The following is a 24790-nucleotide window of genomic DNA, read 5'->3' on the forward strand; positions in this document are numbered from 1 at the left end:
GAGCAGGCTGCCAAGCTGTGAAAGTCCCGTGACAAGGAACTCAGGGCCTCTTGGAGCCAAAACCGTCCCTTGCTTGACAGCCAGCAAGAAAGCAGGAACCTCAGTCCTATAACCACAAAGAACAGAATTCTGTTGACAACCACATGAGCTTGAAAGAGACCACTGAACCCAAAAAAAGATCTCAGCCAGGCCAACACTTTGATTTTACCCTTTGAGACCCTAAGCAGAAAATCCATTTAAGTCATGCCTTGATGTCTGACCTATGGAAAATGTGAGGTAATAATAAATAGCTGTTTTAAGCCACTAAGTTGGGGGTAATTTGTTAAGCAGCAATAGAAAACTAATACATGCTTACTTATTCTTTGGGAGTTAACTTGGGGAGCTTTCTTTGCTCCTACTTCCTCCTCCCCTCTCCACCCATGCAAATTAGGTAACCTACTGAAGCCTGGAAATATCATATACAAATCTCTATTATTGTACCTATCACATTGCATTACCATCATCTATCTTACTGGTCTCACCTACTTGGATGAGCTCACTGAAGGCAGACAGTATCTTAACCATCTCTCATCCCCAAATCATAACTTGGCACCTAATCTAGCTCAAAAAATATTTGCTGAATGAAGGCATGAATTCAAGTATTTTTCTACCTGGCCAATTTCACATCCAAAGATATCATGGATATCTTTATACAATTAATATAATAGCATCCTGATAAAACTATAATCCAGCACTTCTCAAAATTTAACATGCATATGAATGCCTGGGTATCTTGTTAAAATGCAGACCCTGATTCTGTAGGTCTGGGATGGTGCCTGAGATTACCAGTTTCCAACAAGCCCCTGCTGATGCCACTCCTGAAGGTCTGTGGACCACAGCACGAGCCTCACAGCGCCATTTACCAGGCAGAGAGTGGAAGGAGAAAAGCCATAACCCAATCCCATCTACCTCTGTTCTACTGCATGTGAAATGATGAACTGAATTGGTCTAATTTTCTATGGCAGCTCTTTACCCCAATTTCATCCCTTTTTACCCACTCAATACACAGGAAATTTACATAATTCAAAACACCACCAGCCTCTTCTCATAAAGGTTCTACTGCAAAAACTGAAATGGTAACAAGAAATAGTATTCAAGAGTTGATTATGTGAGCACAACAGTTACTGAAGCATTTTTATAATCACTGAATCATTCAAATATAAAAAGAAATATATATGCTATCTGTCACTCTGTTAGTAGATTAGGATGCTTGGTTCACACTTCTTTATTTGCTATTGAAATTCTGCCTAGATAGAAGAAACTTCTCCTCTGAAAAATAACATTACCTCTCACTTCGGAGTTAAATTACCAAACTCCTTATGTCCGTATGTTTTTTAGATGAATCAAGGTTATAGATATGTAGACATACACCTGAAAGATCACAATTTTATAAGAATAAATTTATGTTTCTCTTAAGATACACTGACCTCATTTTTTGGACAATTTTGTAAATAAAAGAGGTTTTAATATCATACAATAGAACAGAAAAAATGCTGAATTTGGGAGAAGGTGGCCTAAGGCCAAATCCCAACCCCACCTACAAAAGTATGTAATTGCGAACAAATGACATATATTATCTGGACCTAATTTCTCTTGTCTATAAAATAAAGGGATTGGACTAAATGTTCTCCAAAGTTCCTGCTAGTTTTAACATTCTTTGCTTCTGTCTGAGCTAATTAATTATTTCATAAAGGTAATAAATCTACACTGCTATTAATGAATACAGAGTTAATTAAAAAAAAGAAAGAAAGGAAAAATGAGCACTTTTCCTTATCTTCCCAGACAGAACACTTAAGGAAATCAGTATGAATTGAGAAAAATAAAACAATTACTGTGATTTCTCAGGTTTCAAACTTTAGTTCTGAAAACTGAAAATAAAGCTTTGGTGGGGGGGGGAACCCAGCACTCTGAAAAAGGGGAGATAGTGGTTCAAGGAACATAAAATAAGTCTTTGCTATGGTACATTTCCATTTGCCAATTTAAAATGCATCATTTTGGAAGAGAGGATTATAAGGTGGGAAAATAACCAACAAGGCTTCATGTTGTTACCTCCTGGATGCATCATATACTTTTACTACAAGTTACAGTGATTTTTCTAATTAATCAGCGTCTACATTTCCCTATCTATGAATTCCAATCAAGGAAGCAAAACAAAGGCCTTTCACTCACTGATCTGTGATTAGCAATTTCAAGTCCTCACCTTGGAACTACCATATACTGCCCGTGCCTCTCTCAACCTCAGACCAGTCCCTGGAGCATAGGAGGACTATCCAGCAACCATCGGTCCTCTTCCATAAGAATAGAGGGTGACACCTATTGGTTTCATGGACTATGGGAAACAGTGAAATCCCCTTTGGTAACTCCAGTAATAAACTAGCATTGGAATTTCACTTGCTGTCTCAAGTTCAGTTTCCAAATTCTCTTTTTCTCTGATCCAATGTGGGTGACAAACTAAAGACAAATGAAATTAACCTTTCAGATTAAAAAAAAAACAACAACAACAAAACAGGAAAGGATTATTTTCCATTGCTCTCCTGGAATTCAGATGCAGACAGAAAGAAGGAAATGATCTCATTTTATTCAAATATTCAATAACATAATCTCTGAATGAAATCTCTCTCTAGGATTTGTATTCATCATGTTCTTTATCTTCAGTATTTTATAATGTTGTAACATTTTGGGGGTTTGTGGACCGGGGAACTAATTCCTAGAGATAGCCAACAACTTGCCTGGATCATGCCTTTGAAATGGAAACCAACCAATTCTGAGTCCATTCCCCCTCACCTCTATCAGGTTCCTACAGTCTGAGAGGCTATGCTCCAGTCCTAAATCTTCCCAGGGCCAGGTACCAGACAATTAGAGACATCCCCCAAGCCAGAAACTATAGAAATTATTCAAACCAGCCAATCCTAAACCTCCTTAGTTTCCTGATCCTCTTCATCCATTCATTTTTATAAAAAACACAATAAAGGCTCTTGCCCACATTTTCCCCTCACTCTTTCTGCCCCTGAACAGACTGGCGCTACCTGGTATACTGCTGCATGGTGTGCTGTGCTTCCCCCTTGGGAAATATGAGGAACTAATTTTTCAGCAGCAGTTGTCTATAGATCTGTTAGCCTCCCTCTACTTGAATAAAAACAAAATCCCAGGTATATTTTAAAACAGTATTGGCTAAGACTTCCACACACAAAAAAAAACAAAAACAAAGGGAAAAAATCTAAAATAGCTTTATAAACATCCCCTTTCTATGGTTCCCCCATATATAAATGAATTCTATTGGCTGATGCAAACTGGTATGTCAAGTGTAGGGCAACAAAATGATAAAAAAAAAAAATTAAGTACTACTGAAGATTAAGAAACTAATATAGCCCTACCCTAAATATTTTCTCAATATCTATTTAAGGATTTTACAAAAATTTAATTACACTATGCCTAAGTCAAAGCCAACCATGGCTCCTTCCTCCAGTATATCAAGTTCAGCAGACACAATATGAAGTACAAATTCCTCTGCTCTGCCACCAAGACTCTCAAAGCTTAGCCACTCAGGTCCATTCTAGTCATCTTACTATTTCATTATGTACCAAATCTCAAACTCACTGAAATGGAAAGACCCTTAAGGTCTTTTAATCTAAGACTTGTTCTATAAACAAAGAAACTGAGCCCCAGTCTGGTGAAGGACTTGTCATTGTTCATAGAGCTAATTACCACCAGAGCCAAAGACTAAAATCCAAATATTCTGACCCCCAGCCTAACACTCATTCTACAAAACTGCCAATAGCAACACCTGCTCAGTCAGACAAGTCATTATACTCTCGTCATTTATCACATATATCATAGTTGCTTCCAACCCCATACTTTGCTCATGCTGCTTCCTTGGCCCAGATGATCCCTCCTCTGACCCTTCAACTTCCTTCTCTCTCAAGGTTAGTTGCCCAGATAGCACCCAGATATTAAAACACAGAGAAGTTGTATTCTCTCATATTGCATTTTACCAGGTTAGATTTATTTTACCAGGTTGGACTTAAGAACCATTTGTTACAACAGCATTAAATATGTATTAGATAAATTGTATTTGTTAAGTACATTAAATAAAGCATTAAATATAGACATCTTAGATACTCCTCATCTTTCAAAGCCAAGACTTGAGCCCCCAATGATTCTACCTTTCTCTGAAGGCTGAATGTACCTAGGAGCACTCATGTGCATAAGCAATTAGTTGTCTCACATTATCCTATATAAGTTAGTTCTTTTCTATTCAACAATAAATTTGTTTTTCAGATTTATTCAGATCCTTTAGAGAATAAATGTCTCATATTTCTATTTCTCGAAGTTTAGACTTCACTAAACAGATATAGATTCATAGATTTTAAGAGGTTCAGAGGAAGAGGAAGAATGCGAACAAATATTCATCTAGTATCAGATATTTTATACACACAATTATTTTATTTTTCTATAGTCAAATAAAATTTCTTTTTTTATTTAGGAAACTTGCATTTTTATGTAGGAAATCTGAAATTTTACAGCCTACACATGGTTTGGGGTCTCATGCCAAGAAAACCCACATGCACCCAAAACACCTATGAAATCACCTTAAAAAAAATGCTTAGTTTCCCCAACTATCATGTACCTACACTCTGCCAGTCAATTCTAATGGTGGTGAGCGGAAAAGGATAACAAATGGAACTGAAAAGGACATCTGTCTTCATGTTGGATGCATGAAGAAGCATGACATGTTAAGGAATCTACCAGAGCCAGGGCAACTCCCCTCTTCAAACCTGTGACAGCACTGTGGGCCAGCCTGGTGAATGAAGCTCATCCAAGTGACAGATGTTGGTAAACAAAAGCATCAGACGTGTAATAAAGCCTAAGCAAAAGAAGCACTCCTGCAGATGATGTTAGAGAAAGTATACCCTGGGGTGACCTCTCTGGAAGATGATATAAAAGCTTTATCAAGATGTTAAATGCTGTATTCTTAGTATAACGAGTCTACTGATAAGATTTTATCTGTGAATCAACTACAAAAGCATACCAAAATATATGAATATGAACATTTGGTTTTAACACAGCAGATAACAACAAAAACTAAAAATCACCTACATGTTTAGGGAAGGGTACTGTTTAAATGAATTATGGTATATTCACAGAGTGGAATACTAAGCACCACTGAAAACGGTGACATGATCTGCATGTGTTCCAAGACATACATGCTTAAGTGCAAAAAAAAAAAAAAATGGCAAGATACAGGACAGGAAGTAGAGTATGAGCCCATTTGGGATACATGTATGCATGTAGTAGGTATTACGTATGTATGTATGTGTACATAAAGGGTTTGGATTTTTTAGCTTCCTATTTTTGCTTTTGATTCCTATATAGATACATGAGGAAACATAAACAGGGGTCACACCTTTAAATAAAGATTTGAGAGGGGTGCCAAGGTGGCTCAATCAGTTAAGCGTCAAACTCTTGATTTCAGCTCAGCTCATGACCTCAGGATCCTGAAATCAAGCCGAGTCAGGCTCTGCAATTAGCGTGGAGCCTGCTTAAGATTCTCTCTCTCTTTCTCTTTCTGCCCCTCTCCTGCTCTCTCTTTCTCACCTTCTCTTAAAAAAATAGGTAAATAAAAGATTTGGGGGTTTAGCATGTGTGTGAGTGGGTACAGTAGAGAATTTTCTTCTTATTTTCACACTATTTGTACTATTTGTACTATTTGCACTAATAGTAATAGTACTAATAGTACTATTTGTACTATTTTTTTAAACTACGCACCTGTATATTGAAAAATATAAAGAAATGCTTTTGAAATTCTATGAAGAAATACATAGAAAATTCTAGTATAAGAAGACATTCATTGACAGATGTTATTATCAACATCTGGAAATTACTAGATATTGAAGATATGAAATTACTACCTCAAAAGCAAATGTTTAGAAAGTACCCAACTGTTCATTAGTTTTATGTTTAATGTGCTTTGCTTAGTTGACTGGAAATGTCACCTATAAAATCATATGGGTAACCCAGAAAGTAAAGAATGTTAGTGATATTTCAAGAAAATTTCAAACATGATTTTAGTGATCAAATTCAAGCATGACTGAACCCCTTTCTCTCCACAGTGAATGCAGCCACAGATGTAAATCAGCTTACTATATTAAACTATAAATTTAACTAATTAAAGTGGATGCTGTAACTGGCAACAAGCCCCTAACTGACAGTATAATGTGGAATTCATCCTAAATGCACATCTTTTCTATTATTCTACGTGAACATTCCTTAAAACAATTACATGTTCCAAGCACCTCAAAACTCAAATTGGTAATATGGCCATTTGAAATATCATTATCTTACTATGATCAAAGAAGTCCACTTGCCTGGAGATGCCATTAAACACCAGGAACATCATTCAACCGATACTTCTGGAAATCCAGCCATGCAAGGCACCACACTCAAACAGCACCTATATAAGTGTTGAGCACTTCTGGAGTTCAAAAATGGGAAAATCCCAACATGGAAAGGAAATAATGGTAAAGTTACTGGCATCAAGTTAGAAACCAAGTTAGGCTTCAAGAGAAAACTGGGATTTGTGCCAACACAGAAAAGACAGAAGGTTGAATATTCATGTTGTAGAGCAAGATAACGGAAGTGCTGAGAAGAAACGGTAATAATTTCAGCAGCTTGACCGGAAATGATACTAAGAAAAGGTAGCAAATATGTTTGGACAGGAGAGGTGGTCTCCAATATTAAACTCAAAAATGTAAGAAATATGCAGCGGCCAATACTGATTAACTAGGCCTCATTATTTCCCTTGAACAGTGGTTCTCAAACATGAGAGCGTACCACAATCACCTGGAGGGCTTATGAAATACAAACTGCTCAGCCCCAGCCCCAGCAGAACTGATCCAGTAAATCTGGAGTAAAGCCCAAGAAACTGCATTTCTAACAAACCACCAGGTGCCATGCTGCTGTTCTAGAGACCACAGCTGAAGAACCGCTATCCAAGAACAACTGTGAACACATCAAATACCTTGTCTCCTCAGAGGGCATGACACAACAAACCCAAAATGCTGAGAAAAATGGCATCCTCACATAAGTTGAGACAGGTGCAGGTCTTCCTAAGTCTGGTCCAAGGAACCCCTTTGAAGCAAGTTCTCTGGGGTACATTGAGAGTAGTCAACTCTCACAGAACTGAGATGAAACCAATCTGGACCTCAGAGGGAACTGGACCTTGGTTCCACGTTAACCACCTCACCTCCCAGTGAGGCTGATCCAAAGGAAACAGTTCTGTGACTGGACACAGACCTACAGTTAACATCTGAAAACCAACTGTGGATAAGATCATGCCCTGACATGTCTTCTTAATGCCTGGAGTTCATCAAACCATACTTAACCTGACATCAAACTGAAGAGTGTATGACACTGAGAACAGGAAGGGATTCTGTAGCAGTCCAAGGATCCAGCCCCACTGTGGCTGCCCCAGGATAGAGAGCCAGAGCTGCGGTTCCAGTAGGTTCTGCTGCCACTCCGTGGGAGACCCCGGGAGCTGTGAAGCAACTTGGTGCCTCCTGAGGTGTGACAGAGAAGCTGACTTGTTGGATGCAGACTTGTTTCTGGGGAGAAATCTTGACTCAAATTCATAGGAATGGGAGCCGCATTCAGTTGGGACAGGAATACAGAAATTGATGACTGTTAGAAACTTCTAGAAGAATGAGCTGGGATACCACTTTCGAAGTTCTGCTGGAACCAGAGCCCCAGGACAGGGAAAAGATGGCAGAGGACTAGGGGACCCTATTCCAACTGGTCCCCTGAATTGAGCTGGATATCTACCAGACCACTCTGAACACCCATGAAATCAGCCTGAGATGTAAGGAGATAGATCTGGATCTCTACAAACCGAATATCGCAGGCATTTGGTTTTGAAGTACGAAGCGGGGAGCCATGATTCTGTGGGCAGATATCGGAGGATAAACAGCAGGGGAAGGGAGCCTGGCCAATGGGATCCTACACTGCCAGTGAGTGATAGCCTCCCACACTGGGGACGGGGCACAGACTCGCAGACCAGTAGTGGCAGGGAAAGTACTTTAGGGCAGCCCCCCAAATGGAAACCAGAGCGGCAGGGCCACACGTGCGAACTGGGGGCAGCTGGTGGTTTTAGAAGCACAAAGGGCAGAGACAAGCCCCGACCTGGAGGCGAGGACTGGGAGCACTGCTGAGGGGCGCACAACCCAGGACGCTGCAGTTTATAGCAGCACAGACAAAAATGGAGACAGCATGGCCTGGAGAGCTCACTGAAGAACAGACTGCAATATCTCAGCTCTGAGGCAGAGGGTTGGAAATGATTTCTTCTGCTCTGACTCTCGGAAGAGACACAGAAAGCCGCCAGGGAAAGCCACCAGAGAACAAAAGCCCCCGAAAAACGGTTTCCACTGAGCCCATCCCCCACCACAGGGGGCAGGATAACTCTGCCCAAACAGGGTTGCCCGAGTAACCATACAGCAGGCCCCTCCCCCAGAAGACAGGCTGGGAAAACAAGAGGCCAGCAACCCTAATGTCCCTAGAAATCAGCTGCATCTTGCTTGGGTTGTGGTCAATAATTTGGACTCTATACATTCCCTCAACCACCCCTCAACAGAATGACTAGGAGGAGGAACCCCAAAATAGGAAAGACTTAGAGACTACGATTTATGCCACAGATTTACAAATGGATACAGATATAACCAAGATGGCGGAGATGGAATTCAGGGTAGCAATTGTGAAGACGATAGCTAGAATGGAGAAATCGATTAATGGCAACACAGAGTCTCTAAGGGCAGAAATGAAAGCTGAACTGGCAGAACTTAAAAATGCTATCAATGAGATCCAATCTAATCTAGATAATCTAACAGCTAGGGTAACCGAAGCAGAAGAACAAATTAGTGATTTAGAAGACCAATTAATAGACAAGAAGGGAAAAGAGAAGGCCAGGGAAAAACAACTCAGAATCCATGAAAATAGAATCAGAGAAATAAGGGACACCATGAAACGTTCCAATGTCAGAATTTTTGGGATCCCTAAGGGGGTGGAGAGAGGGAGAGGACTAGAAGATATATTTGAGCAAATTGTAGCTGAGAACTTCCCTAATCTGGGAAATGAAACAAACATTCATGTCCTAGAAGCAGAGAGGACCCCTCCCAAGATCAAGGAAAACAGGCCAACACCCCGGCATGTAATAGTAAAACTCGTAAACCTTAGAACCAAGGAAACCATCTTAGGGGCAGTTAAGGGGAAGAGATTCCTTATGTACAGAGGGAGGAACATCAGAATAACGTCAGACCTATCCACAGAGACCTGGCAAGACATATTCAAAGTATTGAATGAGAATAACATGCAGCCAAGAATACTTTATCCAGCAAGGCTTTCCTTTAGAATGGATGGAGAGATGCAGAGCTTCCAAGACCAGCAGAAACTGAAAGAATATGTGACCACTAAGCCAGCCCTGCAAGAAATATTAAGGGGGGTTCTATAAAAGGAGAAAGACCCCAAGAGTGATATAAAACAGAAATTTACAGGGACAATCTATAAAAACAACGTCTTCACAGGCAACATGATGACAATTAATTCATATCTTTCAATAATCACTCTCAATCTGAACATCCTAAATGCTCCCATAAAACAGCACAGGGTTGCAGACTGGATAAAAAGACAGGACCCATCCATATGCTGTCTACAAGAGACTCATTTTGAACCTAAAGACACATCCAGACTGAAAGTAAAGGGATGGCGATCCATCTTCCATGCCAGCGGACCTCAAAAGAAAGCTGGGGTAGCAATTCTTATTTCAGACAAATTAGATTTTAAAGCAAAGACTGTAGTTAGAGACACAGAAGGACACAATATCATTCTTAAAGGGTCTATCCAACAAGAAGATCTAACAGTTGTAAATATCTATGCCCCCAACATGGGAGCAGCCATCTACATAAGCCAACTGTTAACCAAAATAGAGAGTCATACTGATAACAATACGTTAATTGTAGGAGACCTCAATACACCACTCTCAGCAATGGACAGATCATCTAAGCAGAAAATCAACAAAGAAACAAGAGCTTTGAATGACACACTGGACCAGATGGACCTCATAGATATATACAGAATATTCTGCCCTAAAACAACAGAATACTCATTCTTCTTGAGTGCACATGGAACTTTCTCCAGAATAGACCACATACTAGGTCACAAATCAGGTCTCCAGATACCAAAAGATTGAGATTATTCCCTGCATATTCTCAGACCATAAAGCTTTAAAACTGGAACTCAATCACAGGAAAAAATTTGGAAGAAATTCAAACACTTGGAAGCTAAAGACCACTCTGCTCAAGAATGTTTGGGTCAACCAGGAAATCAAAGAAGAACTTAAACAAATCATGGAAACCAGTGAGAACGAAAACACATCAGTCCAAAACCTATGGGATACTGCAAAGGCGGTCCTAAGGGGGAAATACATAGCCATCCAAGCCTCACTCAAAAAAATAGAAAAATCCCGAATTCACCAACTAACTTTACACCTTAAAGACCTAGAGAAAAAGCAACAAACGATGCCTAAGCCACACATTAGAAGAGAAATAATTAAGATTAGAGCAGAGAACAAGGAATTAGAAACCAGAAACACAGTAGATCAGATCAACGAAACTAGAAGTTGGTTCTTTGAAAGAATTAATAAGATGGATAAACCACTGGCCAGACTTATCCAAAAGAAGAGAGAAAGGACCCAAATTAATAAAATTATGAATGAAAGGGGAGAGATCACGACTAACACCAAGGAAATAGAAACAATTATTAGAAATTACTATCAAAAACTATATGCCAATAAATTGAGCAATCTGGATGAAATGGATGCCTTCCTGGAAACCTATAAATTCCCAAGACTGAAACAGGAAGAAATTGACAACCTGAATAGGCCAATAACCAGTAACAAGATTGAAGCAGTGATCAAAAACCTCCCAAAAAACAAGAGTCCAGGGCCTGATGGATTCCCTGGGGAATTCTACCAAACATTCAAAGAAGAAATACCTATTCTCCTGAAGCTGTTTCAAAAAATAGAAACAGAAGGAAAGCTTCCAGACTCATTCTATGAGGCCAGCATTACCTTAAGCCCCAAACCAGGCAAAGACTCCATCAAAAAGAATTTCAGACCGCTATCCCTGATGAATATGGATTCCAAAATCCTCAACAAAATCCTAGTTAATAGGATCCAACAATACATTAAAAGAATCATCCACCACGACCAAGTGGGATTTATCCCTGGGATGCAAGTGTGGTTCAACTTTTGCAAATCAATCAATGTGATAGAATACTTTAATAAGAGGAGGGAGGGGGCGCCTGGGTGGCTCAGTTGGTTAAGCGACTGCCTTCGGCTCAGGTCATGATCCTGGAGTCCCAGGATCGAGTTCCACATTGGGCTCCCTGCTCAGCAGGGAGTCTACTTCTCCCTCTGACCCTCCCCCTTTCTCAGGCTCTAACTCTATCTCATTCTCTCTCTCAAATAAATAAATAAAATCTTTAAAAAATAATAATAATAAGAGGAGGGAGAAGAACCATATGGTCCTCTCAATTGATGCAGAAAAAGCATTTGACAAAATAGAACATCCTTTCCTGATTAAAACTCTTCAGAGTATAGGGATAGAGGGAACATTCCTCAAGTTCATAAAATCCATCTATGAAAAACCCACAGCGAATATCATCCTCAATGGGGAAAAGATGAGAGCCTTTCCCTTCAGATCAGAAACACGTCAAGGATGCCTACTCTCGCCACTATTGTTCAACATAGTACTAGAAGTCCTAGCAACAGCAATCAGACAACAAAAAGAAATAAAAGGTATTCAAATTGGCAAAGAAGACCTCAAACTCTCTCTTTTCGAGGACGACATGATGCGTCAGGTGGAAAACCCAAAAGACTCCACCCCCAAATTACTAGAACTCATACAGCAATTCAGTAACGTGGCAGGCTACAAAATCAATGCACAGAAATCAGTTGCTTTCTTATACACTAACAATCCAACTGTAGAAAGAGAAATTAGAGAAACGATTCCATTTACAATAGCACCAAAAACCATAAGATACCTCGGAATAAACCGAACCAAAGAGGTAAAGGATCTATACTCTAGGAACTACAAAACACTCATGAAAGAAATTAAAGAAGACACAAAAAGATGGAAAAACATTCCATGCTCATGGATCAGAAGAATAAACATTGTTAAAATGTCTATGCTACCCAGAGCAATCTATACCTTCAATGCCATCCCAATCAAAATTCCAGTGACATTTTTCAAAGTGCTGGAACAAACAATCCTAAAATCTGCATGGAATCAGAAAAGACCCCGAATCGCCAAGGAGATGTTGAAAAAGAAAAACAAAGCTGGGGGCACCACGTTGCCTGATTTCAAGCTATATTACAAAGCAGTGATCACCAAGACAGCATGGTACTGGTACAAAAACAGACATACAGACCAATGGAACAGAATAGAGAGCCCTGATATGGACCCTCAACTCTATGGTCAAATAATCTTCGACAAAGCAGGAAAAAATATGCAATGGAAAAAAGACAATCTCTTCAATAAATGGTGCTGGGAAAATTGGACAGCCACATGCAGAAGAATGAAACTCGACCATTCTCTAACACCATTCACAAAGATAAACTCAAAGTGGATGAAAGACCTCAATGTGAGACAGGAATCCATCAAAATCCTAGAGGAGAACATAGGCAGTAACCTCTTTGATATCGGCCACAGCAACTTCTTTCAAGATTCATCTCCAAAGGCTAGTGAAACAAAAGCAAAAATGAACTTTTGAGACTTCATCAAGATAAAAAGCTTCTGCACAGCAAAGGAAACAGTCAACAAAACAAAGAGGCAACCCACAGAATGGGAGAAGATATTTGCAAATGACACTACAGACAAAGGGCTGGTATCCAAGATCTATAAAGAACTTCTCAAACTCAACACCCAAAAAACAAATAATCAATTCAAAAAATGGGCAGAAGACATGAACAGACACTTCTCCAAAGAAGCCAACTGGTAACAGACACATGAAAAAATGTTCATCATCATTAGCCATCAGGGAAATTCCAATCAAAACCACACTGAGATACCACCTTACACCAGTTAGAATGGCAAAAATTGACAAGACAAGAAACAACAAATGTTGGAGAGGTTGTGGAGAAAGGGGAACCCTCTTACACTGTTGGTGGGAATGTAAGTTGGTACAGCCACTTTGGAAAACAGTGTGGAGGTGACTCAAAAAATTAAAAATAGAGCTACCCTATGACCCAGCAATTGCACTACTGGGTATTTACCCCAAAGACACAGATGTAGTGAAAAGAAGGGCCATATGCACCCCAATGTTCATAGCAGCAATGTCCACAATAGCCAAACTGTGGAAAGAGACAAGATGCCCTTCAACAGATGAATGGATAAAGAAGATGTGGTCCATATATACAATGGACTATTACTCAGCCATCAGAAAAGATGAATACCCAACTTTTACATCAACATGGATGGGACTGGAGGAGATTATGCTAAGTGACATAAGTCAAGCAGAGAAAGTCAATTATCATATGGTTTCACTTATTTGTGGAACATAAGGAATAGCATGGAGGACATTAGGAGAAGGAGGGGAAAAATGAAGTGGGGGAAATCGGAGGGGGAAATTAACCATGAGAGACTATGGACTCCGAGAAACAAACTGAGGGTTTTAGAGGGGAGGGGGGTGGGGGGATGGGTTAGCCCAGTGATGGGTATTAAGGAGGGCACATACTGCATGGAGCACTGGGTGTTATACAAAAACAATGACTCATGGATCACTACCTCAAAAACTAATGATGTATTGTATGGTGACTAATATAATAAAATAAAATTTTAAAAAAAGAGTGTATGACACTGTCACTTCACCAAGTACAGTATGTAAATGCATAACCACAACCCACATGAAGACCCCAAAATCCAGACCAAAACATGGTGAGAGCACATGAGGGGTCACTAATGAGAATGCTCTAATGGCCCACTATCACCAAAATCGTCACTATGGAGGTCTCCTGGTCACTTCTGCCACCTTGAAATTTGTAGGACTACAAAAAGTTGCCACGGGGAAAGAACATAGGTAACTAGAAGCAAGATGCATATCATACCATGTAGCTGTCAAGATGTCACTGTGAGGAATTTTTTAGATGTCATTTACATTCAAATAGTAGACTCTGAGTAAAGCACATTATCCTCCACAATGTGGGTGGGCCTCATCCAATCAGCTGAAGGCCTTAAGAGAAAAAAAGACTGACCTCTCTAAGGAAGAGGGAATTTTGCCTCCAGAATACCTCTGGACTCAAGGCTGCAACATCAACTCTTTTCTGGGTCTCCAGCCTGCCAACCTGCCCTGTAGATTTCAGGCCTGTCAGCCCCCACGATTGTATGAATCAACTCCTTAAAATAAATCTTCCTATATACATATAATATATACCCATATACATATAATTCATCATTATCAAGTAGGGACAAAGATTGTGAACAGGGATTGTGACAGGACTGTCAACTACTCCCATTGGTTCTGCTTCTCTGGAGAACCCTAACAAACACAACCCCCTTCCATCCACAATCTCTGTCCCTCACTTGATAATAATCGATTACCACCGTTACAAAGAAAAGTCTCTTTGGAGCTCCTGGGTTGCTCAGTCAGTTACGTGGCTGACTCTTGATTTCAGCTCAGGTCATGATCTCAGGGTAGTGAGACTGAGCCCTGCACTGGGCTCCACAACGAGCGGGGAGTCTGCTTGAGGATTCTCTTCCCCTCCCTTCCCCCTACCCCCACTCACAAGTGCGTGTGCTTGCTCTCTCTCAAATAAATAAATCTTTATAAAGGAAGGAAGGCAGGAAGGAAGGGAGGGAGAGAGGAAGGAAGGAGAGCAAGACCTCTAAAATTCCCACTAAGATATACCAGGACTAATATTTGATGGATTTTCTTCCTGGCAATTTCCTATACCTATGTATAACTTTACCTCTAGTTCAAAAAGTAACACATGTTAATGGTAAAGTATTTTAATAGAAAGACAATATAAAAAAGCATCTGTATCCAATCATCTAGTAATAACTACTCTTAACCTTTTAGTCTATGTGTCCACATCAAATTAAAGCTCCTCCTTAAATGACTGTTAGATAACTGATTTTGGAAGGGGGGGGTAAATTATTTTTTCTTTTTATCTTTTAGAATTTTTTTAGATTTTTCATCAAATAATTACCTTCAGTTGGAGAAATACCTCTTTCTAATAGGACATAAATTATATGTGCTATATTTAGTGGGGAATTAAGAGAAAAGGAGATTTAAGAAATTTTATTTGATAAAATCTTAAGTATCAAAGCATTTATCATGAAAGATAAATCCTGTATTTTTCACAGAAGTAATTATCTTATCATAGCAATGCACTGTGTCTGTAAATACCAGCATAAAATCTTGGACAACACTGGCCAGTCACAGAATATCATGAGATATAACTGTATTAATTACCATATCATGTGAAATATACATAGTACAATATTTGATTTACATGTATGCAATATGCTATATTTAAAATACATGTACATGTAAATGTGTTCAAAGGATATGCATTAAAATGTTCTTAAAATAAAAGAAAAAAGGTCTCCTTTCACTTTAAAATGAATATTACCCTTTAAAATATTATCAGGCTTTAATGACATTTATATTCTATACCTCTGTATATATAACTCAACCACAAGTAACCAGCTCCTAGTCATTGAAGAAACAACCTCTGCTGTGGTTACACAAACTATACAATTACATTGTAAATTTCCACAGTGAGCACAAACTAGAAGGAAGGGCCCAGGAACTGACATCTTACCAAGCATCCATCCTGATTCAAATGCTCTTTGGAATCCATACTAAGCTTCCTCTTTCTGTTGGGCTGTTTCATTGCCACTTTAGCGCTCCTCAGCAGTGTTTTTCTGCAAAATAGTGCCACATAAAAAAGTTTAGGAGTTTTGCCCCTTTAGAATAACAAAAACCCCAAAAAACGCTTTCATTAAACTTCTAACTGGTTGCCATAAATACCCTGAAAAATGAGCTGACATAAAAATTTCACTGTTGCTTTTATAGACCCCACTAAAATAATAAGTTAATGGGGAAAAGAGATGAGTTTTCTACCTCATCCAGAATTTATAACCCAAAGAAAATAGATACTATTTCTTTGGTCTATCTATCACTTTTGGTTGTTTTGTGGGGTTTTTTTTTTGGGGGGGGGTTCTTTTTTGCTTAGTTGATTTAACCAATTTGGATTCACTGCAGTCTACCTATTCAGATTCTGTACTCACATGGTCTGACTGTCCACAAGTGTCAAAGCAAAGGTATTCTTGGTGAGAGGACTTTTGTCATACAAGGCATAGCACAGCAATCTGGAACAGAGAAAACAAAAAAATTACGAATCCAATTTATCATGACCATTCTTCAGTATGTTAATAAATAGTAGTAGACTAGTAACAAAATTAAATCAGTAATCAAAAACCTCCCAACAAACAAAAGTCTAGGACCAGATGGATTCACAGGTAAATTCTACTAAACATGTAAAGCAGAGTTAATACCTATCCCTCTCAAACTATCCAAAAAAATATAAGAAGAAGGAATTCTTCCAAATTCAGGCTATGAGGCTATATTACCCTGAAACCAAAACCAGACAGAAGTCCCACAAAAAAGATAATTACATGCCATTATCCCTGATAAACACAGATGCAAAAATCTTCAAAAAAATATTAGCAAACTGAATCCAACAATACATCAAAAGGATCATTCACCATGATTAAGTGGGATTTATTCCAGGGATGCAAGAATGGTTCAATATCTGCAAGTCAATCACCATGACACTTAAACGAAGAATAAAAATCATGTGATCATCTCAAAAGATGCAGGAAAAGCATTTGACAAAATTCAAAATCCATTCATGATAAAAACTCTCAACAAACTGGATTTAGAGAGAATATACCTCAACATAATAAAGGCCATATATGACAAAACCACAGCTTACATCATACTCAACAATGAAAAGCTGAAAGCTTTTTCTCTACAATCAGGAACAAGACAAGGATGTCCACTCTCACCACTTTTATTCAACATAATATTAAGTCCTAGCCACAGCAATCAGACAAGAAAAAGAAATAAAAGGCATCCAAATTGATGAGGAAGAAGTAAAACTTTCACTATTTGCAGATGACATGATACTATATACAGCTGGCCCTCAAACAACACAGGTTTGAACTACACAGGTTCACCTACATAAATACAGTACAGTACTGTAAATGTATTTTCTCCTCCTTATGGAATTTTCTTAATAACATTTTCTTTTCTCTAGCTTACTTTATTGTAAAAATATAGCATATAATACATATAATATACACAACATGGGTTGACTGTTTATGTTATCAGTAAGTCTTCTGTTCAATAGTAGGCTCTTAGTAGTTAAGGTTTTGGGGGGCTGAAAGTTATCTGCAAATTTTCAACTACACTGGGATTGGTGCCCCTAATCCCCACATTGTTCAAGGGACAACTATATAGAAAACCCTAAAGACAACACCAGAAAACTGTTAGAATTAATAAATGAATTCAGTAAAGTCACAGGATACAAAATTTATATACACTATGAAAAAAGTAGCAGAAAGAAATTACAAAAACAATCCCATTTAAAACTTCACCAAAAATAATGTAACACCTTGGAAAATATCTAACCAAGGAATTGAAAGACCTGTGCTCTAAAAAATATAAGATATTGATGAAAAAAACTGAAGATGAAACAAATAAATATAGAAATAATCTCTGTTCATGGATTGGAAAAATTAATATTGTTAAAATGTCCATTCTACCCAAAGTAATCTACAGATTCAATGCAATCCCTATCAAAATGTCAATGCTATTTTTCACACAATTAGGACAAATAATCCTGAAATTTATTTAAAGCCACAAAAGACCCTGAATATCTAAAGCAATCTTGAAAAAGAAGGACAAGGCTGGAGGTATCACAATCCCAGATTGGAAACTATATTGCAAAGCTATAGTAATCAAAACAGTATGTTACTGAACAAAAACAGATGCACAGATCAACAGAAGAGAATAGAGAGCCCAGAAATGAGCCCAAACATACGTGGTCAGTTAACGTATGACAAAGGAGGCAAGAATATATAATACAATGATAAAAAGACAGTCTTTTCAATAAATTGTATTGGGAAAAGTGGAACAGCTACATGCAAAAGAATAAAGAATGAAAATGGACAATTTTCATGCACTATACACAAAAAAACAACTCAAAATAGATTAAAGACTTAAATGTAAGACCTGAAACTATAAAATTCCTAAAAGAAAATGTAAGCAGTAATCTCTTAGACATCAGCCTTAGTATTATTTTTGTGAATTCTGTCTCCTCATGCTAAGGAAACAAAAGCAAAAATAAACAAATAGGACTACATCAAACTAAAAAGATTTTGCACAGCAAAGGAAAACATCAACAAAACAAAAAGGTGGCCTACTGAACAGAAGATATTTTCAAATGATATATCTGATAATGGGTTAATATCTAAAATATATAAAGAATTCAGGGCACCTGAGTGGATCAGTCATTTGAGTATCAGACTCTTGGTTTTGGCTCTGGTCATGATCTTGGGGTTATGGGATCAAACCCCACATCAGGCTCCACTCTCAGTGGGGAGTCTGCTGGAGATTCTCTCTCTTTCTCCCTCTGCCCTCCCTCTCCATAATAAATAAATCTTTAAAAAAAACAAAAACAAAAAATTCATGCAACTCAACACCAAAAAAGCAAAGAATCCAATTAAACATGGGGAGAAGTCTTAAATAGACATTTTCCCAAAGGAGATGGCTAACAGAGACATGAAAAGATTTTCAACATCACTAGTTATCAGAGAAATGCAAATCAAAGTCACAATGAGATATCACCCCACACCTGTCAAAACAGCTAGTTATCAAAAATTCAATAAAGGGGCGCCTGGGTGACTCAGTCAGTTAAGCATCAACTCTCAATCTCAGCTCAGGTCTTGATTGTGGGGTCATGAGTTCAAGCCCCATGTTGGGCTCCATGCTGGGTGTGGAGCCTACTTTAAAAAAAAAGGTCAATAAATAACAAGTGTTGGCGAGGATATAGAGAAAAGAGAACCTTCTTGCACTGTTGGTGGGAATGCAAACTGGTGCAGCTACCGTGGAAAACAGTATGGAGGATCCTCAAAAAAATTAAAAATAGAGATACAATACAACCCAGTAACTCCACTTCTAGGTATTTACTCCTCCCCATCCCCCCCCCAAAAAAACAACCACACTGATTCAAAAGGATACATGCACCCCTGTGTTTACTGCAGCATTATTCACAAAAGCCAAGATATGGAAGCAACCTAGTGTCCATCAACAGATGAATGGGTAAAGAAGATGTGATATATATATGTAAATATACACAATGGAATATTACTCAGCCACATAAAGAAGTGAATTCTTGGCATTCATGACAACATGGATGGACCTAGAGGGTATAATGCTAAGTGAAATAAGTTAGATAGAAGAAAACAAATAGTATATGATTCACTTATATGTGGAATCTAAAAAACAAAACAAATGAACAAACAAACAAATTCACAGATACAAAGAAAAAACCGGTGGTTGCCAGAGGGAAGGGAGATAGAAGGATGAGTGAAACAAGTGAAGGCAATTAAGAGGTACAAACTTCCAGTTATAAAACAAATACATCATGGGGATGAAAATGTAGCATAGGAAATAAGATCAGTAATATTATAATAATGTACAGTGACAGATGGTAACTACATTTATTGTGGTGACCATTTCATAATGTATATAATTGTCAAATCTCTATGTTAATTCCTGAAACTAATATAATATTGTGTATCAAATATACTTCAATAAAAATTTAAAAAAATAAATGAATAAACACTAGCAGACATTCTTTGAAAGTTATCTGGAATGCATTTTTGATAAGCAGATTAACCATTTTAGAGAAATTACCCCTTAGCATTATATGAGTACCACTGGAGCAATAATTCACTTTGAATAATTTTAACTACAACTGACACGTAATTAAAAAAAAAAAAATTTAGCAGACCTAAATCATCTATAGTCTCCAGTGTTTTAGAATCATATACCCAAACTTCTTCCTCCTGGACAATGACCCTAGATACTACAAACTGAACACATTCACAACTGAGCTCATCATTGCCCCTTTCACTGCCCCCCAGTTCCACTCTCTCTTCCTATTTGCACTAATGACATGACTGGTCACCCATTTGCCCCCATCTGCCCTTTACAGTTCTTCAGACCAGACACTGCACAGGAGTACCAAGCCAATGGGCAAGTGGAGGTCAAAATCTGCTCTGCACACATGCCACTCCCCCTACCACAGGTTTAACATCTGCCATTCAGAAAATGCATCTTCTTCTGATTCAAACAAAGACACCTTTTGGGCTACTGGCGGCCCTGACTGCCTGAGACAGAGACCTAGGAGTTAGCATCATTTCATCCTTTACATCACATCTATACACTCTGTCACCAGGTTTTGCTCATTTTTAATCTAGTTAACATTTCTTTTTTAAGATTTTACTTATTTATTTATTTGAGAGAGAGAAAGTGAGAGGGGGGAGGGATGAGAGAGAGAGGGAGAAAGAGGGAGATCCAGAGCGGAGCCCGACATCTCAGGACCCTGAGATCATGACCTGAGCCAAAATCAAGAGTCAGATGCTTAACTGACTGAGCCACCCAGGTGCTCCTCAACATTTCTTGAATTTATTTTCTCCCCCTACTCCTATTAAATCTGACCACCTCCAATCTTACGCTCCTGTCAAGTTCTTTGGAACAGTATGCCCCTGCTGCTTCTCAGCCCCACACTTTTGCTGGTCCCTCAACCTTGGAACAACTTCCCTACTATCCATCTCTCCTTTTTCAATCTAATTCCTACCCATCTTTTATGACTCAACTCAAAGAGACTTCATGGCCTTGAGAAAAGCATTCCTTGCTTACCTCCTGCTCCCAAAGGACCAGGTGTGTCTTACATAAAATTCACTGTACTTGTGCTTATCTTTGTCACATTATTCAACACCTTATACTACATATTTTTATTTATATATAGGTCTCCCCTTATGTGGCTGATGACAAGGATTGTGAATTACTGATCCTTAATTTTCTATTGTCTACATAGCCTCTGGCTCAGTATATGTTTGTGGCCCTGAATTGCATAAGCACATCTCTGAATTACAGAGAAGCCTCAAGCACCTTAAGTTAGTGTTACAGTTCTTGATCCACATATTATTCCTTTTACAGTACTATTTGACTAGCATGAGTGTAGTTCTCTAACTTGACAACTCCTTTCTCTTTTTCTTTCATATATTAAAAAAACAAACAAATAAACAAAACACATTTCCTCATATCCATTTCCTTCCAGTCATTTGGTATTTATATGTCCTTAAGATAGGCACTTACCTACTAAATTCAATAACATTACATTCATTTTGTAGGATGTAAATACAACTTATCATACCTAGCTCCCAGGAATACTCTGAACATCTATGCAAATGAACAGCTTAGACTTGATGCCTTTAGCAAAGTATTATTGCACAAGACATAAGCATTGCCAAGGCTAGCTTGCATTTCACGTCTAATAACACCCTATGGCTTGTCAAACTGAAATCATCTGGCTACCAAGGCTTTTCTCCTGCCACCAAAGTGATCTGTCTTGCTAATCCCTAGTAATTATCTCAATAACTCTGGTTTGTTTAAAAAAACAAGAAAGCCTGAATTCACATTATTATGTATTAGGGGAAAAAAGATGAAAATTTTTCCACTGAGAAGTTTCAAAATACAATTTAGTAACTATTGGATTCCCTTTAGATAATAAAACAAAAATATAAAAGATACCTAACAGCCCATATAAGGTTTTGTGGCCAGACAAAAAAAGGAATCAAATATAATATTCTATCAAATGCAAAACAAAGGAGATGGGTGATATGACAGAAGACAGGATGACACACAGAAAGACAGACAGGGAGGTTTTATATGATCCTTTCAAATGTCAATTCGCAAGATGTATTCTGACCAAAAAAACAGAACACTCCTTTTGATATAAATTTAAGCTGATATCCTTTGCACAGTATCAAAATATATGGATTATTCTGATTGTCTTAATACAATGCCCAGTCCCAAACGCCCCAAATGTCACATCGGTCACATGCCTCCTTTCTGAGTTTGGAATAAAAAAATTTTAGAGCCAAGGAAGAATAACCTTGGACTCTAAAACACATCAGAGAAATCAAGAGGAAATGAAGAATAGTGAGTATGTGGCACTACTCTCCAGTGCATGTTGGCTTTGTAACTATATCCAAGCACTAACTGTAACAGACAACGGGATTTTAAGTTATTTTAATTAAAGACGCTCTTAATAGTATTTTATATTAAAACAAGACAGATAATATATGGAAATGGTTTGTATTTCTGTAGAAAATTTGGTAATAGTGCACTGATTTTTCAAATGAATCCTCTGAATCAGTTTGATTTCCCTTCAGAGTTAGTGGAATTTTCACATGCATACTGCCAAACATTTGTGTTACTGACGTTCTAATTAAGCAGACAAATTAGATTATTATTTAGAAAACATATAAATAATTTCAATACTTCAAATTTAAAAAGTCTGTAAATAACAAAAATAATGCACTGCCTGCATATGTCCACTTGCTATTTGGTAATTCTTCCACAAAATACTTACTGACCACCTGTTACCATCAAGACTGTCATGGGTACTTTGCAGAATATAAGGATGATTCATAAGACATTCCAGAAAGGAAGGTAATGAAAGTAGCCATTATTGCCCTGGATAACCCAAGATATCATGCCCCCCATCCTGGCATAATTATCAATAGCACCACCTTCCACTCCTGAAAATGTTCCAGTTTAGACGGTAAGTCCTATGCTCACTGTATGGACAAGAAACATACATAAATTAATAAGAAATATAATACATTCCATTAAAGGATTACAGGTGGGCAATTCGTTCACAGGAGGGAGAGTATGTCTAGCATTGATTAGAAAATGCTCTGTGGAAGAACATTTCAACTGCTTCTAGGATGCTGCACAGAATTTAAAGTGAATTTAGCACCACAATATCAAATACAAATATCTGACTATTGCACTGATTTGCCACTATTTCAAAGATGCTACCAGGCTAAAATGTATCCACTGATACTCAATGTCAATAATAATACATGGTAGTTGGTGTCTGAATAAATTAATAACAATTACAACTGAGTGTAGTTTGACAATTTCTGCATGAATTCCTGCTCTCTCTTAACTGCATGAATAGTTAACATTACCTGAATATTCACATATGCCTGGCATAGCTATAACCCCTCTACATATAGACTTTCAATTAATACTTATGATAATCCAAGGACATATGTACCATTATCACTATCTCTTCACAGATGAGGAAATACTCCTTTGCTCTAAACAAAGAACAAAGCCATTAAAATATACACCAAACAACCCTCTGTAAACATGGAGTAGATCAGAAACAAAGTGGCAAGCCTTGAGTCTGTTGGGCTCCAGAGCAAGAGAAAGGCAGAGGAAGTTAGAGGAGTCCAGCGGTCAACACAAGATGGGTGCTGGAGCCAGGTTACCCCTTGAAGCCAATAGGTGGCAGGAGGCTCCACCAATGGTGAATGAGAGCCAAATGGAACTTCCGCCACAAATGCCTGGAGTGATGGGTTATAACTATGAGTCTAAGAAGGCAGGAAGAACAAATGCTAACTCCCGACAATGAAGTGGGCTCCAGGGAGCCAGGCATAGGCAACCACAAACACGAAAAAGCCAGGATGAAGTAGGCATGTATAGAATAAGAAAACAAAATCGTTTCACCCCAAGTGCATCTGCAAATCAAAATTCAAAAATACATAAAGAAATCAAATGCTAAGAAAGACAATAAAATCAGCCACTGGGGGAAAGAATTCATCCTGATAAAATTTAAATTATAGAAAATAATGAGGGCGCCTGGGTAGCTCAGTCAGTTAAGTGTCTGCCTTCAGCTCAGGTCATGATCGCAGGGTCCTGGGATGGAGCTCCTCGTTGGGACTCCCTGCTCAGCAAGGGGTCTGCTTCTCCCCCTGCTCCTCCCCACCCTGCTCATGATCTCTCTCTCTCTCCCTCTCTCAAATAAATAAATAAAATCTTTAAAAATATATATTGATGAGTATTTTTTTTTAATAATTAAGTTTAGGATGTTCAAAAGATAAATGAAGAAAAGACAGTCCTAAAAAATGAACAAGAAGGGTGCCTGGGTGGCTCAGTTGGTTAAGCGACTGCCTTCGGCTCGGGTCATGATCCTGGAGTCCTGGGATTGAGTCCCGCATCAGGCTCCCTGCTCAGCAGGGAGTCTGCTTCTCCCTCTCCCGCTGCCCCCTCTTGTGCTCTCTCTCTCTTTCACACTCTCTCTCAAATAAATAAATAAAATCTTAAAAAAAAAAAAGAACAAGAAATTATAAAGAGTAATACAAGTATATAAAGCAAAAAGAGTTGGATATGAAAAAAAGTTTAAAACCTTGGTAATTTCAAGTGTAGTCAACAAGATAACAAAGCCTGACATACTGTTTTAGCTAGACCAAGAAAAAAGAGAATATTCAAATTACTAAAACCAGAATAAGAGAGGTTACATCATTACTGATCTTACAAAAATCAAAAGGATTGT

At 38.3% G+C, this 24790-nt stretch overlaps 1 protein-coding gene across 2 annotated transcripts in view; it reads right to left on the reverse strand.

Moving 5' to 3' along the window:
- L3MBTL4 (L3MBTL histone methyl-lysine binding protein 4) overlaps positions 1–24790 on the reverse strand; it is a 485331-nt gene that overhangs the window by 377173 nt on the left and 83368 nt on the right. For both annotated transcript variants that reach the window (XM_078060581.1, XM_078060580.1), the window contains exons 2-3: positions 16377–16457; positions 15908–16010 (exon numbers count right to left, since the gene is read on the reverse strand). In XM_078060581.1, coding sequence (XP_077916707.1) covers positions 15908–15979 — 72 coding nt within the window. In that variant the 5' untranslated portion in view covers positions 15980–16010; positions 16377–16457. The remainder of the gene's footprint in view (positions 1–15907; positions 16011–16376; positions 16458–24790) is intronic.

Source organism: Halichoerus grypus, chromosome 13, assembly GCF_964656455.1.
Source record: "Halichoerus grypus chromosome 13, mHalGry1.hap1.1, whole genome shotgun sequence".
Taxonomy (NCBI): domain Eukaryota; kingdom Metazoa; phylum Chordata; class Mammalia; order Carnivora; family Phocidae; genus Halichoerus; species Halichoerus grypus.